Source organism: Haliotis rufescens, unplaced genomic scaffold, assembly GCF_023055435.1.
Source record: "Haliotis rufescens isolate VD_foot unplaced genomic scaffold, xgHalRufe1.0.p SCAF_3, whole genome shotgun sequence".
Lineage (NCBI taxonomy): Eukaryota > Metazoa > Mollusca > Gastropoda > Lepetellida > Haliotidae > Haliotis > Haliotis rufescens.
Window position 1 is genome coordinate 64,442,086 of NW_025964001.1, and position 17,951 is coordinate 64,460,036.

At 39.7% G+C, this 17,951-nt stretch overlaps 1 protein-coding gene across 7 annotated transcripts in view; it reads left to right on the plus strand.

Annotated features, from left to right (window-relative positions):
* Positions 1-526: 526 nt before the first annotated feature.
* Positions 527-17,951, plus strand: part of LOC124132406 — a 30,218-nt gene continuing 12,793 nt past the window's right edge. For 3 of the 7 annotated variants that reach the window (XM_048403285.1, XM_048403286.1, XM_048403284.1), the window contains exon 1: positions 3,287-3,726. In XM_048403285.1, coding sequence (XP_048259242.1) covers positions 3,526-3,726 — 201 coding nt within the window. In that variant the 5' untranslated portion in view covers positions 3,287-3,525. The other 4 variants (XM_048403287.1, XM_048403290.1, XM_048403291.1 and 1 more) reach the window with 4 other exon arrangements.

Consider the following 17,951-nt stretch of genomic DNA (forward strand, 5'->3'; position numbering starts at 1 on the left):
ATGCACGTTATATACTGTCTCACGACCGTTATATACCGCCTCATGAACGTTATATACTGCCTCATGAATGTTATATACTGTCTCATGACCGTTATATACCGCCTCATGAACGTTATATACCGCCTCATGAACGTTATATACTGCCTCATGAACGTTATACGCTGCCCCATGAACGTTATCTACTGCCTCATGAACGTTATATGCTGCCCCATGAACGTTATACGCTGCCAATGAAAGTTATATACTGCCCCATGTACGTTATATACTGCCTAGATAACGTTATATACTGCTTCATGAATGTTATATACTGCCTCATGAACGCTATATACTGTCTCATGACCGTTATATACTGCCTCATGAACGTTATATACTGCCTCATGAACGTTGCATATTGTTATATATGAACTATTGGATTCCGTATTGAAGTTGTGCTCTACCAGGTTTACGATACTCTGTGTGTGTGGCTGTTAGTGCGTGTGTGGGTACGTTGGGTGTCTATCATGATGACACGAGAACCTCAGAGGGACCCCCACTGTAATCACGGATCCCTGGGCACTGCAAAGGTTATGGTGTAGGTATTGATGTCTGTGGTTCCTGAGGGCGTTGTTGGGACAACAGCCAGGTGAAGCTTGGCGACAATTGTTTCTTCAATATCTGGATTTAAGGATCAATATTCATAGTTAGGTGAGTGGCTGTTACCTTCATATCAAGCAATCACGTGGAGTATCCTGACGTCGTAAAATGCAGGATTGAAATATTGCGCTTGAAATCCTTCAATACTGTACTGGTAGGTACTGTTTGGCGGTGTCAATGTCTATCTAAGATCGGTTATTATCCATGTCAACGTATCTCTTTCATTGGATATAGTACATGTTCGTCAGCAAGGTGATCAATGCGTATGGCATGCGGATATATGAATACGATCGTGAATGATGTGCAGATCAGTGTATTCAACACGGGGAACGTATGATTCAGTCTCACACAGCCATTATTCACTGACCAATACAAGGATTCCCCGTTTCAGTCACTTGATAGTGGATCTCCGAATACATACCCCATCTGGCGTTGGTGGTTGGAGTGAACGACACATTCGGGATGTTTCGCCAACTTAAAGCGTCTCTCATGAGAAAGGTAAATACTATGTAGTCAATGTTTAGCATATTGGGGTACAGTATACTACAGTTATAACGAACTCAAATGGACCACTAATTTAAGTTCGTTATAACCGTAGTTCGTTATCAGCATACATACAACAACTATACAGCAAATGGCGGGGACCAAAATTAAGTTCGTAATATCCGTCAGTTCGTTATACGCGTGTTCGTTATAAACGTATTCTACGTTATATACATGAACGTTATATATTGTTATAAATGAACTATTGGATTTCTCATTGAAGTTGTGCTCTACCAGATTTACGATACGCTATGTGTGTGTGGCTGTGTGTGGCTGTGTGCTTTTGTGTGGCTGTGTGTGTGTGTGTGTGTGTGTGTGTGTGGCTGTGTGCTTTTGTGTGGCTGTGTGTGTGTGTGGCTGTGTGTGTGTGTGGCTGTGTGTGTGTGTGTGTGTGTGTGTGTGGCTGTGTGCTTTTGTGTGGCTGTGTGTGTGTGTGGCTGTGTGTGTGTGTGTGTGTGTGTGTGTGTGTGTGGCTGTGTGTGGCTGTGTGCTTTTGTGTGGCTGTGTGTGTGTGTGTGTGTGTGTGTGGCTGTGTGCTTTTGTGTGGCTGTGTGTGGCTGTGTGTGTGTGTGGCTGTGTGTGTGTGTGTGTGTGTGTGTGTGTGTGTGGCTGTGTGTGGCTGTGTGCTTTTGTGTGGCTGTGTGTGTGTGTGTGGCTGTGTGTGTGTGTGTATGTGTGTGTGTGTGTGGCTGTGTGTGGCTGTGTGCTTTTGTGTGGCTGTGTGCTTTTGTGTGGCTGTGTGCTTTTGTGTGGCTGTGTGCTTTTGTGTGGCTGTGTGTGTGTGTGTGTGTGTGTGTGGCTGTGTGTGGCTGTGTGCTTTTGTGTGGCTGTGTGTGTGTGTGTGTGTGTGCGTGCGTGCGTGCGTGCGTGCGTGCGTGCGTGCGTGCGTGCGTGCGTGTGTGTGTGTGTGTGTGTGTGTGTGTTTTAGTTTGTGTGGCTGATGCCGGATGGACACCCCACTCAATTCAATTCAATTCAATTCTTTTCAATTTTTTATTGTATGAAAGGACACAGGCCCATATACAACGAAGTTACATAACATATTTTATAAGATTCCCTGTCAAGGTAACAATTCACTTCGTAACAAAAACACATGATGTATGTACAAAGCCAGTTGATGTTGTGTTAGAAGATAATGAAGACAATCTTACAGCGTTAACATTAGCTAAAGACCACTGCGGTAAGTTCTTGTTTCTCAGATTTTCGTATATAGGGCAAATAAACATAAAATGGTATTCATCTTCGACAAAATGTCACATGGGCATAACCTTAGGGATTTCTCAATAGATGAAAATCTTCCTGTGTTAATTTTTAGATCATTCAGGCCAAGGCTAAAACGAATAATGATGTTACGAAAATTCCTGTACCGTAAGTTTGTTAAATAAGATTCTGGTTCAAGCAATGACTTGAAATGGCGATTAGTATCATATCTTGAACTTTCGTAAATATCTGAATGTCATTTCTGATGAAACATATCAATGGCACGCATGCGAATGTACACACACAGACACAGTATACAGACTGCGAGCCCAGCGGCCCTTGCGCCTGGCAAACAAGGGGTACAAACTTTCATCGTCTTTAGACGTGACAAGGCCGAGGATCGTACGGCGGATACCACTCTATCCACTAGACTATATCTACCTTACCACAGAGATAACGTGTATGTACATAATGTCGGCAAAGAAAGCGTAACCTTATCTCCACCACAAGTATTTAAACACTATACAGCGACTCAGCCATAACGCTGTGAAAATGATCAGGCAGTCAAAACCCCGGCAACAACCCGCGGACTTCAATCCCTGTTTGACAGGTAGGACGGATATGCTTTGAAAACAGCAGATCTCAGTGTTATATTCAAAACACTCCCTCGTTGTAAAGGCGAGTTTCGAAAGTTAGGCGTGGGTACGTTGTGTGTCTATCATGGTGACACGAGAACCTCAGAAAAGCCCTCACTGTCATCACGGTTCCCTGGGCACTGCAAAGGTTATGGTGTAGGTATTGATGTCTGTGGTTCCTGAGGGCGTTGTTGGGACAACAGCCAGGTGAAGTTTGGCGACAATTGTTTCTTCAATATCTGGATTTAACGATCAATATTCATAATTAGGTGAGTGGCTGTTACCTTCATATCAAGCAATCACGTGGAGTATCCTGACGTCGTAAAATGCAGGATTGAAATATTGCGCTTGAAATCCTTCAATACTGTACTGGTAGATACTGTTTGGCGGTGTCAATGTCTATATAAGATCGGTTATTATACATGTCAACGTGTCTCTTTCATTGGATATAATGCATGTTTGTCACCAAGGTGATCAATGCGTATGGCATGCGGATAGACGAATACGATCTTGAATGATGTGCAGAACAGTGTATTCAACACGGGGAACGTATGATTCAGTTTCACACAGCCATTATTCACTGTCCAATACAAGGATTCCCCGTTCACTTAATAGTGGATCTCCGAATACATACATACCCCATCTGGCGTTGGTGGTTGGAGTAAACGACACATTCGTGATGTTTCGCCAACTTAAAGCGTCTCTCATGAGAAAGGTAAATACTATGTAGTTCATGTTTAGCATATTGTGGTACAGTATACTACGGTTATAACGAACTCAAATGGACCACTAATTCAAGTTCGTTATAACCGTAGTTCGTTATCAGTATTTTACGTAATCCTATGTGAACGATAACGTCGATTATTCGAGAAACATGAATGTCTCCTTGCAAAGCCAGCTGCTGCAGGTCCATAGTTAAACACAAAGATCCTTAACTGGACGTACAGTAAAATACGTTTATAACGAACACGCACATAACTAACTTACGGATATTACGAACTTAATTTTTGGTCCCCGCCATTTGCTGTCTAGATGTTGTATGTATGCTTATAACAAACTACGGTTATAACGAACTTAAATTAGTGGTCCATTTGAGTTCGTTATAACCGTAGTTTACTTACGTGTTTACTCGTACCAACGTGAGCACTATGACGTCAGCACACCTCCGGACTAGTACTAACTTTCCTTTGTTGATGTTTTAGAATAGACTTGCGTGTTGCACCGTGCAGTCATGCGACACAGGCGTTTTCCTATTGTTCTGACTCAGTCTGGCAGAACCTGTACAGAAGCACTATTATAGATATTGATCTTCACTTTGCTTGTGAATTCGTAGCATAAATGCTTTGGATGACTGAATGTGTATCCTCCCAAAACGTAGACCCCTTAAAACGCAGAACCTGTACAGAAGCACTATTATAGATACTGATCTTTACTTTGCTTGTGAATTCGTAGCATAAATGCTTTGGATGACTGAATGTGTATCCTCCAAAAAACGTAGACCCCTTAAAACGCAGAACCTGAACAGAAGCACTATTATAGATACTGATCTTTACTTTGCTTGTGAATTCGTAGCATAAATGCTTTGGATGACTGAATGTGTATCCTCCCAAACTGCAGACCCCTTAAAACGCAGAACCTGTACAGAAGCACTATTTTAGATATTGAGCTTTATTTTGCTTGTGAATTCGTAGCATGAATGCTTTGGATGACTGAATGTGTATCCTCCCAAACTGCAGACCCCTTAAAACGCAGAACCTGTACAGATGCACTATTATAGATATTGAGCTTATTTTGCTTGTGAATTCGTAGCATAAATGCTTTGGATGAATGAATGTGTATCCTCCCAAAAACGTAGACCCCTTAAAACGCAGAACTCCCATAATGCAGACCAGGGTGTCGTTGTACAGAAGAATCTTAGCGCTAAGGTAATCATATGTCCATACTTTAACGTAGACTAAGGTTGTTTTGTACAACGGCACCCTGAAATTGATTTTCATCACAGTAAAATACGTGTATAACGAACACGCTTATGACGAACTGACAGATATTACGAACTTAATTTTTGTTCTCCGCCATTTGCTGTCTAGATGTTGTATGTATGGTTATAACGAACGACGGTTATAACGAACTTAAATTAGTGGTCCATTTGAGTTCGTTATAACCGTAGTTTACTGTACATAATGCATGCTGTCACACCTAATTAAGGGATGGATTAATCCATATTTGTTCTAATTATTTCCTTACCTCTGTACCTCACGAAGGTTACGTGTTTTGTATTTAGGATACAGGACCTAATTTATTGTGATCATATATAACAGTGTGCGGGGCAGATAACACGCAGCATTAGGAAACAGATAACGCTTACTGATAAATGTTCAATCAACATCATTTCGATATGCATAAATCCATTTATATTCCCCACTAAATTAAACCTTCATTGTTTTATATTTGCCTTATACGGTGGCCCAGTCGTCTAAGGCGCCGCGATTCGCTGTGCAGAGTTGCGTCCCTTGGACACGCCAGAAACCTATAATTGTTGGTTCGAAACCCGGTTCGCCCCTCATTATGTTTCTAGGTTTGCGAGCACCATACTTCGTGGGTTTCACCGAAGTGGTAAACGTCTGAGACCTGCATCACTTTGGGCTTTCCTCACAGATTAAGCTGACAAGCCGCGATATAACTGGAATACTGTTAAAAGCGGCGTTAAACTCAACTCACTCACTCAGACTTGCTCATATTTGACTTATCTATGCAGGATGGTATAATAGGCTTGTTTCTTCTCTGTTGTTGATTCAGCGCGAATGTTATGGGACGCTGACGTTAAAGTACAGTGTGCTTACGGCTAACAATAGCCTCAATACATGTTTGGTTGCTATGTCGGCGTCGTGAGTCCTTCAGTGTGAAAGTATGAATCTCCATTGATATCTGTACAAAGCTTATTCATTGAGGAAGAAGAAACAGTCCTCACAACCTGGTGTATTGTCATGGTAATTCTGGGAGCCCAACAGCCGCCAAGACCGGGAAGTTAGGGTGAGCGGACACTGGGGCCAGGTTCACACAGTGCCGATTATTGCTCCCGTTTGAGATCAGACAGCGCTAAGACAAGAAAAGTGAAAAAATCGAATTACTATCCTCAATGATCTGGAATGTCCTACCATTGTCTGAACGCAGTCGTATACGTTCGTAACAGAGTTCAACGGATCGGGAAAGGTCCAGGGAAGCCGGCCAAGCACTCCCGAGCGTACGGTGCGTCCCGTAAGAGTCAACCAACACGTTAAGTTCCGGGTAGAGAATAGGGCTCCAGTAACCCAAGCTTGTCGTAAGAGGCGACTAACGGGATCGAGCGGTCAGGCTCGCTGACTTGGTTGATGCATGTCATCGTATCCCTATTGCGTAGATCGATGCTCATAATGTCAATCACTGGATTGTCTGGTCCAGACTCGATTAATTACAGACCGCCGTCATATAGCTGGAATATTGCTTAGAGCGGCCTTAAACAAGAAACAAGAGAGTCAATCATGCTGCTAGGTATGTAACCTGTTGTCGTGGGATTTTAACATTTTTTTAGGGGGTTACCTTCCTGCAAACACAACAGTGGTACCCTAATCACAACTCCTATCACAGTTCATAAGCATATCATAATGACTTTTGGCTCTAACAACGCGCCATCAATCACATCGTTGGAAGTAGCTGTATATAGCTGGATTTTGTGTGATAATTGGCATTGCCGTTTCTGTTGGTATTTATATCAAACATTTAATTCAAATGTTACATTAACTACATACTTGACAGAAATGAACAAAAACTGCGTCATGACAACGAAAGCGGTTTCAGACCAGGGGTATGTGGTGCACAGTGAAAGGTGGTTGCTCTTGTAGAGGAATAATTTGTTCATGTATTGATGCTTGTGTTTCCTGTATCAAGTACACAATCACTGAGATTGGATTGAGAATAAAATGTTGCCAAAGTTTTGGAAATATTTAAATTGGTTTATAGCAGGTTGTGAGTGACGATTGTTCACAGTCAATGTAAGAGTGTTGTTTGGTGCATATTGAAGTACTTTACGTGCTACTGATTGACCTTGTTTACCTGCGAATGTACGTGTGACAGTACACGTGCATGCTTATATTTGATAAATAATGGATACATGACTCGTCAGTTTCATTCCTGTAAATATAACCGATTTGATCAGAAACCGATTAAATATAATTATTAATCCAAATTAGATATTTCCTCTTTGACCTATCTAACTATTCATAACATGCACCCTATAAACATGTACAGTATGTTAACCGAACATTTGAAAGGGAAAACTTCATTCCTTGGCCCATTGTTGGTTGGTTGGTTTGTTGTTTTACGCCGCACTCAGCAATATTCCAGCTATATGACGGCGGTCTGTAAATAATCGAGTCTGGACCAGACAATCCAGTGATTGATGTCATGAGCATCGATCCACGCAATTGGGATCGATGACATGCATCAACCAAGTCAGCGAGCCTGACCACCCGATCCCGTCAGTCGCCTTTTACGGCAAGCATGGGTTGATGAAGACCCATTCTACCCCGGATCTTTACGGGTTGTCTTGGTTACAAAACGTGGTGGCCAGAGATACAGTAACATAGAGAATCTCACCCGACTGTCTTTTGATATCAAATATATGAACACGAGTTGATACACGTGGAAAAAGCTCCGAGGATTGCGGAGGAATTTTTCCACTTTAATCAACGAGTGTTGATATATTTGATATATATATCAAAAGACAAGAGGGTGAAGTATTATTTATCATCCAACATCATTCTTCCAACTTTTTCAGTTTGTAGAAAGTAATTAGCAGTGTCTTAAGTGTAAAAAGTACTGCTAACAGCTATAGTAGCAGAGCCATTAGTGATGTCATTTGATTGTGACGTCGTGGTAAACAATGACGTCATAATGGTCTGCAAAGCATTGTGATGCAATTTCATTGCACCGATATCTACAGTGTAGATATTGCTTGATCTCACCCAAGCGATATCCCCTGTGGGAGGAAGTTTTGGATGAAAAATATATATCTTCAGAGGCAAAGTTGTCAACAATGAAAGCAAATGTCATCTGAAGTTTACTGAGTGCCAAGTTGGCATCCCCACCTCCCCATGGGCTCCAAAGGGGCCCCCTTTCCCTGATATGTTAATGAGTTGGAATTTCTGCTCGACCTGGCAAAATAAAAACAAGGTAAGGTGGCCAAGACGTTTTGACTTAAGTTTCAGGTTTATTGATGATATGTTATCATCCAGTAACCATCAAATTGCCAGTTCCCTTCCACAGATTTACGCACATGAACTACAGTAAACTACGGTTATAACGAACACGCTTATAACGAACTGACGAATATAACGAACTTACCTTTTTGGTCCCGACTATTTGCTGTTGTTTTACTGTATATATGCTTATAACGAACTACGGTTATAACGAACTAAAATTAGCATCCCTTTGAGTTCGTTATAACCGTAATTTACTGTAGAAATAAATGAGACCAGTGAGAGCGCCTCATCTGTTTCATATTTAGATCTGTGTATAAAGATTCAGAACGGCAACAAATTGTTCACAAGATTGTATGATACGCGGGATGACTTCAACTTATAGTGCTAGCCCACTGAGATACCATGCCGCAGTTTAACATGAATACCCCACTCAGACACAGTATACTGACTCCGAGCCGACCAGTCCTTGTTTTAGCCCCTTAATGCCGAGCGCCAGACAGGGTAACAACAAGTACCATCTTTTAACGTCTTTTTTTGTATGACGCGTCCGGGGATCGAACCCGGACCTTCCGCTCTCCGGGCGGACGCTCTACCACTAGACCACGGAGGCGGTCGTCTACATTTGAAGTTTCAGTGATAAAATAATGATACTCTTACCATATGTTCCGTGCTATTTCAGATAAACAATTGACTTGTCTTTGCATGTGTATGTGACAGGTGCTACTGATGAGGCGGGACACGCTCACTTATTTCGCGAGCATCTGGTGTCATCACTATTTGATAGTGATTCATAAACACATGCTCAAAGCACAGGATAACCTACAATCGTCTCTGCTTTCAGCAGAGATTTCTTGACGCTTTTAGTCAGAAAATAAACGTAGGTCCTTGTTCTGACTTTACAATTTGTTGAAACTTCAAGCTGCTATGAAACGTTACTACAAAACATCCACATGAAAAAGAAATAAATTTCCATTTGGTTGATAACTCGAGAGCTAAATTCTACAATTAAGTTTCTTTGTAATATTCAACTAAAATTTCCATTGTAAGCAATATAATCGAAATTTGTCTGCGCTATTCTGAACAAGATAGTACCTAGCTTCCAACATCATTAGGAGAGAAAGGAACGGAGGTTAGCGGATAGCGGGAGATAGCAGGGCCAAATCTGGTCGACGTGACTTTAATTTATATATTTCGGCTAGAGAAATCAATTGCACACAAAAACAATACAAGAAGACAGTTTGACAGAAAATGGAAAAACTTGGCAAATGAATTGTCTGGTTAATATGTCTCTATTTTTATTAACATGAACAATTTCCACAAATGAGCTGTAAGGATTTAGCTTCACACTTAGTTAATAAACATGGCAAATGTAGCCTGCCCGTTTCACCATTTGTAAACATTGTTGGACACCTGTAGCCAACTTAAATTTACTGTCTGCTGTATAGGTATGTAGCCTACACCTAATAAGTATACCACATGACGTGTTACTCAATCTATAACTCTTTAATATCATAAACATAATTGAATAAAAATATAAAAATATATTAAAATTATTAGGATATCTGGTCGATGTGAAGAATGTTCAATGAGTTCAAAGCCACATGCATGTAGTGCAGCCATGGATATTCGAAGTTTAGCCTTGATATTCTAATGGATGTTGGTTGCGGTAAGGTAGCCTACAGGTTAAACCATTCGCTCGTCACGCCGAAGACCCGGGTTCGATTCCCGACATTGGTATCGTGTTTTCTTTCATTCACAATCATGCCATGCTATTTTATCAACATTTGTCTTTGTGGAGGCAGTTGGAGGTCTTCCCGATCGTGGATCATCTTCGAATTTTCCCCCTTCACCTCTTGATCTACCTGCCCTTCCTAAGCAGTGGCAAATAAAGGAGTATTTCCCTTTTAAGCTGACATCAAGGTCCGTATGGATGTCTTTAGGAGTTAGCCTTTCGGTTGGAGATACTAAGTCTTGATGACAGCGAGTAGCCAAGTTTGCTTATTTCATCAATAGAGAATACCTCGTGACTTTCATGCCTGGAGAACTATGCTTCCTGGGTGTGTCTTTGGATCAATCGCAGCCTGTAAGCCTGAAAAGGCACTGTTACTTAAAACATTAAGGAGTTGGGTTTTAACCGTATTCCAGTTATATCGCGGCGTGTCAGCTTAATGTGGGAGGAAAGCCCAAAGTGATGCAGGCCTCAGACGTTTACCACTTCGGTGAAACCGACGAGCACGGGTATGGTGCTGACAAACCTAGAAACATAAACGGGGCGAATCGGGATTCGAACCTACAATCATAGGTTTCCGGTGTACCAAAGGGGGCGCAACTCTGCACAGCGAATCGCGGCGCCTTCACAAGGGACTGTTCCAATATATACAAAATATACAATTTTGTATATATGATATATCCCAAAAAATACAATTTTGTATATATGATATATCCCAAAAAATACAATTTTGTACATTTGGTATTTCCAAAAATATTGTACATATGGATAGACATTAGATTATTGTGTGTGACAATAATATTTTAATTATTTATTATGACAACTCTATTTGGAGTGTTATGTTGACAGCACTTTACATAATATAGAAATAAAACATTTGAGCAGTTAGATCAATAATATATATAATAAGTGCGCCACCTGTTTACAGAAATGATCTATACATACAAGTAGTTCGGAGTAGTTTTAAACAATGACGATAAAATACATATATCATAAATACCGGCAAATATGAATGTATACAATTTAACATATATGTTTCTGTTATGTCATGGTATGGTGACTCTAAATCTAAAATACTGCTTGATATTGTTTTGACAAACAGTTGTATGCACTGTCCAATGTGATACTCCTACTTAAGTATATAAAAGGATGTTCGTTTAGTCAAATGACATGTGTTCATTTTAAACAAGGATTAGTCTGACAGGATAACTAAGTTTGTCATCTGGTATAATGCACTTCCTCGATTAGCATAATTAGAACAGAGTTTGTAAATAGTTATATGCGGACTCCAGTTAGCTAAGGCAGCCAGCATCAGTGGAGAGTGCGAGCAGCTGGAGACGAGGCGAGCAACTCAATGTGATTTATGAATTTGTGGAATTTTAATAAATAAACGAACGCCTGTCATAAAATGCAGTCGAACATAGAACGCACAGAATCGCAGATGTTTCTATCGTACATTTGAGGGTGAACGTGAACGAAGCCGTGCAGGATGCCTTACAGCGATTTGACTTCAGAACACAGTGAGCTCAGGTAAGTTTATTTATGATGATATTTTCCTTCATTCGTGCAATAGATATGGCAATCATGAGCGCTGACTCTATATGTGTTCGCAATAGGACATTTGGAAGAAATAAAATTGATTTAAAAGATTAGTACACAACAAAGCCATTACGTGAATATCAAATAAATTGATTCACAATGTGACAACATCTAATCCTATTTCTGTTTAATGCAACAGGTTTAACGTAGTCAAAATTGTAAATCATTATTTTAAAACACAGCTTGTTTATATATGTGTGTCGCTACCTCTCTCATGTTAAATACATAAACGTATAAAAATGTTTTAATATAATTTAAAATTACTATTAATTTTACATTATAAGTAACATTATGGAGCCTAGCATGTCGAGCCAAGAAACTATTGAATATATTATTCACCTGGGAATGTCTGTTTACTGTGTTTGCGTCGGGGTCCAGACAATTGCCCAAATGGACAATTCCAAATACCAAATGGATGAAAGCAAGTAAAGTTTAATCCAAAGAAAATAGAAACTATTCATTTTCACGTCAGTCTAACAATGTCAGTCTAAACGCAATACCTAACCTTAAATTGAAAAGATTTTTTTTATCAATGACTTTTGGGATAATGTTTCAGTCAGATTGTTTATAGTATTCTGATATTGACGGCATAGTTAAAAAGGTAAGCCCTGTGATTAATTGCCTCAGAAGTCTTAAAATACCTTTCTGGTGTCCCCTGTCGTGAACCATACTCACTCACTCAGTTAAATACTTCCTTTCACATAAATCGTTAGAAGTTATGTACAAGCTTAATGCCCATATTTTTGGCTCCCATATTTGGAATAATTGTACAAAAAAACAAGAATCAATCCTAGAAAGTTTACACTGCATTACAGACTATTTGTGGGGAGACAAGGGGGACAAGCCACGAGGAACTTTATTGAGAAACTGACATTGCCAAAAGAAAACGCTATTTTACAAGATGGAAAAAATCTTTTCTGTTAGTGAATACAATTAAAGAAATCGAACCAAATTAAGGCTACCAGTTGTAGAACAGAATGCTATGCCAAATCATTCTGATAGCATTAATAATTGGAATAGTCATCTGATATAGAGGATTATTAATATTCAGTTAACCATGATACCAGATTTTGTCACATAATACTTTATCGCCTCGGACTCGGCTGTAGTGATTTAAACTTCCATCGGCTTGAAAGATGCATCTCAGATAACGCACCATGCATGCTCTTGGGCTAAGGTATACTGCATTATTTTTTCACATGCCCTTTCTACAATATTTTAAGAAACGAATCGTCTTTCTATTCTAAAGGTTAGAGTTTTAATTCAATGCTTTTGGGGAAACAATCTGTCAATTTAGAAATTTTGAATTCAGTCCATATGTACATCCTACGTTCTGGTGGATTTGCACTAAAGTAATAACTTAAGAATTAATTCATATTTAAGATACGTATTAAGAATTAAATAGTTAAATAGCTTTTCTTCATAATTGAACACCCCTCCATCAAGCGCACTAATTTGATGACCACTCGTTTTTGTTCTATTTTGATGTATATATATGTATTATGTTTTATAATATGTATGTATATGTAACCCAACACATATATAATTACGTGAGAAATGTAATTTTGTTTCTGGAGCAGTTTGTACCAATCCCGATTCATTTACTGAATGAAAATATGTTAAAAGCATTAACAATTTCCCATTCACAGAAGTCATCTACCCAAATCCCACTTTTGTTTGGTTGTAAGAATTAATAAGAGAAAGTTTGGTGGAGGACTTTTGGGACATGAGAAATGAGTACAGACTGCCATGTTGTCTGAGTGTAGATCTTAACAATCACCAGGTGTGACCATGTAGACAGGATATCATTCGGGGTTCTGATTTTGACAATTACTCCATGAGCATACTGAGTATTAGTGCTTGGGGATATATGTAACAGTTTGATATCAGAGGAGATTGAGAGTGAACTTTTATTACCAGGTAGATATATATAGCATTTATAATCCCTTCTTTCTCTTTGTTAAAGTATTGTGGGTATATGTGTGGGTAATCCTCTCACGCTGATGGCAGAATGTCATTCAACCAATTCGTGTATTCTACGTCAAAGAAGACCAGAACCCGTGTATAATTACAACATCCTCTGAATACCAATAACAACGAAATGTAGAAATTAACAAACATGACCAACATTATTATGTAGCTGGATAATGTGGTGGCAATACATTCTCTAATTTACACCTGTCACGAAGGGACGGGCCATTTGGGTTTGTGCTCTGGGAATGTGTTACGCAATATGTGTATTCACGAAATAACATTCAACAAACTATGTACCTAGTCCTGTCATCTCTAATTAATCAACATGTAAGTAGATACAACACGGGCGGATTCATGCATCCGTACTTGGTATGAATAAATAAATTACAATTCGTTTCAAACTGTGTGCGAAATACGCATAATGTCGGAAAGCGCAAGTCAAATCCCCAATTTCCGACTTCGTTCTTAAATAAATCACAAGTCGCCATTTATACCTGTATCACTGTGTAGATTGTTTTATATTTTAATGATGTAAATCACGTCACTTTTAATGTAAAAAACCCGTCACTCAACCAGTTCATGTACTCAACAATTGCCCTTATTATTTTCACAAAAGATCTAAGATTAGAAACAGTTATCAAGATATATTGTACATATTATCTTTAGAAATACATAATCTTTACATGGAAACTGCCATCTTGATGTACTATTCTGTATTGTATGACATTAGATATATACTCCTGTACTGCCGCTGGTGGTTTAATTCATGAAATAAACATAATTTGTTTTACACCCAACCATGCGCGCGAAATTTTTCAAAGTAGAAATTAAGCAAATCGAATATTTATCAAATTTCTTATTGCTAGAACATATGCATGAACAACAAGTACTATAATCGGAAATATATTACATGTTATATATGCACCCGGATGCTCAAAATCACAAGACAATGCTAATATCCAATATTTGTGTTCCAGCGAGTGAATACCAAATAGACAAGGACCAAACCAGCTCTACAGAAACAGACGCTCTCAAAGGCAGCAAGGTGCATTCTACAGTTAGATGAAAATTGGACTGTATCGAATCCGACACTGCTCATGACTAGACTAAAAATGTCGGATAACTATAACAGACATAAAGGTATCTCGTCTGATCTGATAAAGTTATTTCAAAAGACATGATTTTATTCTACCAAAATAAAATATGTCACTTCTTTGATAGGCATTTAAAAGTTGGAGTGCTAAGTAAGGATAAGAATTTATGGATGAACAACTTCTTTATTACAATTAAGAATAACCTTGATACAGAACATCACCAAAGAAATCTCTCCATCAACAGTGTGCACCCTTTGTGATCAGCCTCCCCTACTTTGGAACAGTTAGCCAAAAAATCCAGAGACTCTTGAAGAAACAGGCCAACTTTGATGTTGATTTCAAGAGAAGCCATACCATTCAGAACACAATTAAAGCCACAGGGAAACCACCATCCAGCCACAAGCTAGAACCATCAGGAGTGTACCACATTCCATGCAATTGTGGACAAGCTTACATAGGAGAAACATCTAGGCCCCTCAAAACCCGAATAAAAGAACATCAAAGCTCAGTCTCCAAAGATGACTCTTAATCAGCTCTATCAGACCACATCAGTGACAACCCAAGCCACAGCATCCAGTGGGAGAGAGTCACAGCCCTCACCACCAACCTCAAAGACTTCAAAATCAGGAAATTACAAGAAGCCCCCCAAAAAGCTTAGACGACTGGGCCACCCGTGTCCCCACTCAAAACGTGAATATTGTTAAAGATGTTCTGTACACCCTTCATCGTTAGGCTCATGACTTTTCAGCCACCCCTCGCACATGTCAGTCGTTACACATAAAATAGTTCTTTTTATAATGAAACAATTGTACTTCCTACACTATCGATAGTCAAATATATGATTTACTGGCACGTATTCACGTTCCAAGGTTCTAATATCTATGCTGGCCTAAAATGGAGATTTCATCTGACCACCTGAACAAACCTTGATAAAATGGTTTTATCAATAAACTAATTGTTTAGTACAGCTGTAATATTTGCGATTGCGGTTTTGTGCCCCGGGGACCCAATACAGATATTTTGCAGATAGTGAGAAACTCATTATTTCACCCACAAAGGGATTTCCTGCGCATTGTATATCATCGTCAATATGCAGCTGCTAGTGAATAAGTATTAGACTGCTTAACGTAACAGCTGTGTAACGTGTTAAAGCCAAAACAGCTTTATGGAGATGAGCGTCTGATCTAAAATTCAATCCAATCAATGAAACGTAAAAATATTTTTAGGAAATCAAGTACATTATTATTTTCTGATCGTTTTTTAAGTAGATGATCGTATTGGTCAGCTGTCAGAATAGCCAGCTGATTTGTGGGCAGAGACAACTGATGATTTATTTGGTTCGTTCGTTTGTACGTACGTGCGTTCGTTCGTTCGTTCGTTCGTTCGTACTGATTGATTTGCTAGTTCGTGTTTCCGTCCGTCCGTTTTTTACGTCATCAAGGAATCGACCGTTGATTGCCTGTTCGTGCCATACTACGACTTTATATGATAATTTCCCTGTTAAACCATGCCGTGCTGGTGTGGTTCACCAAAGTTGTAAACGTACACAATTTGGGTCTCTTCGCCCTTTCCTACAACATAATTATAAAGTGTCAACGCCAGAGAACAATCAGTGTCGATTTATTATCACCTTTAATCAATATTTTCAAGGAGCATGTCCAGTGCTCAATCCACCCTGGACTGAACGAAGGGAAATAAATACCCATGCTAACATGAAAGGATTCAGTAGAACTGTTTTGATTGTGTTTGATACATTCTGTCATCCAGCAACCTCCCGAAAGCACCGCAGACACAGCCCCGATAGATGTCATCAACCCCCAACAAAACCCCCATAGATACTATCAACCCCCAGCAAAACCCTCATAGATACTATCAACCCCCAACAAAACCCCTATAGATACTATCAACCCCCAACAAAACCCCTATAGATACTATCAACCCCCAACAAAACCCCTATAGATACTATCAACCCCCAACAAAACCCCTATAGATACTGTCAACCCCCAACAAAACCCCTATAGATACTATCAACCCCCAACAAAACCCCTATAGATACTGTCAACCCCCAACAAAACCCCTATAGATACTGTCAACGCGCATGTGTTGACGGGGAATTAGCTCTTGGGGGAATAAGAACAAAATCGACATCACTGTCCCGGAACGTTTTATGCACAACATTTAAACAATAAACAACAATTGCACAATGAGCGGAATACCTGCTCTGACAACACAAACACAGCGATGAGCGGACCTTCCAGCTCAGGCGTACAAGAGGAGAGCGGAGCTCCTGCTCACCTCAGGGCGTTTCCTACGAGCAGCACATCCTGCTCGAGGTCGTCCCTATGCCAGCACTCGGAATACCAAGCCTGACTAACACCGTAGTAACTGTGTAATGGTAGCACATACATAGTAATGAACAACAATGGACAGACAAAGAGACAACGACGTTGCTTTGGACATTGGTCATGTGGGCGTGATTAACCAACACAGTTCATGGGATGATCAATTAGGGCAATAAATGCCATACTATAAAAAGCAGTAGTTAAAGGGAAGTGATATGGTAGTCCAGGCTGACTGACAGTCAAAATACAATGAATGTTGGTGAGGATTAACAACGGGGATTAGTGTCTTATAAATAATGACAATTAAGTTTTGGAGACATATACATGTCATGGCTATAGGGTAATTAGCCTTTGGAGTCAAATGTACTTCAGACAATGGTAGTCATAAATCAGTCGCTATGACAATACTATCAACCCCCAGCGAAACCCCTATAGATACTTTCAACCCCAGCAAAACCCCTATAGATACTATCAACCCCAAGCAAAACCTCTATATATACTATCAACCCCCAGCAAAACCCCTATAGATACTATCAACCCCAAGCAAAACCCCTATATAGATAACCTCGCAGCCTCGAATTTGCTTTATCATCATGGAAACTTTGAAAAAATAAACAATTAAATTAAGTTCGCAGTTTACAACTGGTAAATGGAGAGGTGCACTGTTAAATGTTCTGTGCGAATTGATTATTGGCTCTGCGATCTCGTCGCCATGGCAACGTTGTCTACATATGACGTACTCATTATCACCAAATAGTTACAGACACATAATTTGCTTTGCAGAGTTGCGTCCCTTACAAATATCACGTGTTCTGGTCCACTCGAACAAACGTGTTTCACCAACGTGTCGAACATTTGCTACCTGTGTAACTAAGGGTTTTCCTTAAGTAATAAACTGATATGCCATAGTATTGAACGAGTCGGGTGATTCATGCATAGTATAATCTTATTGTTTTTTCAGTACT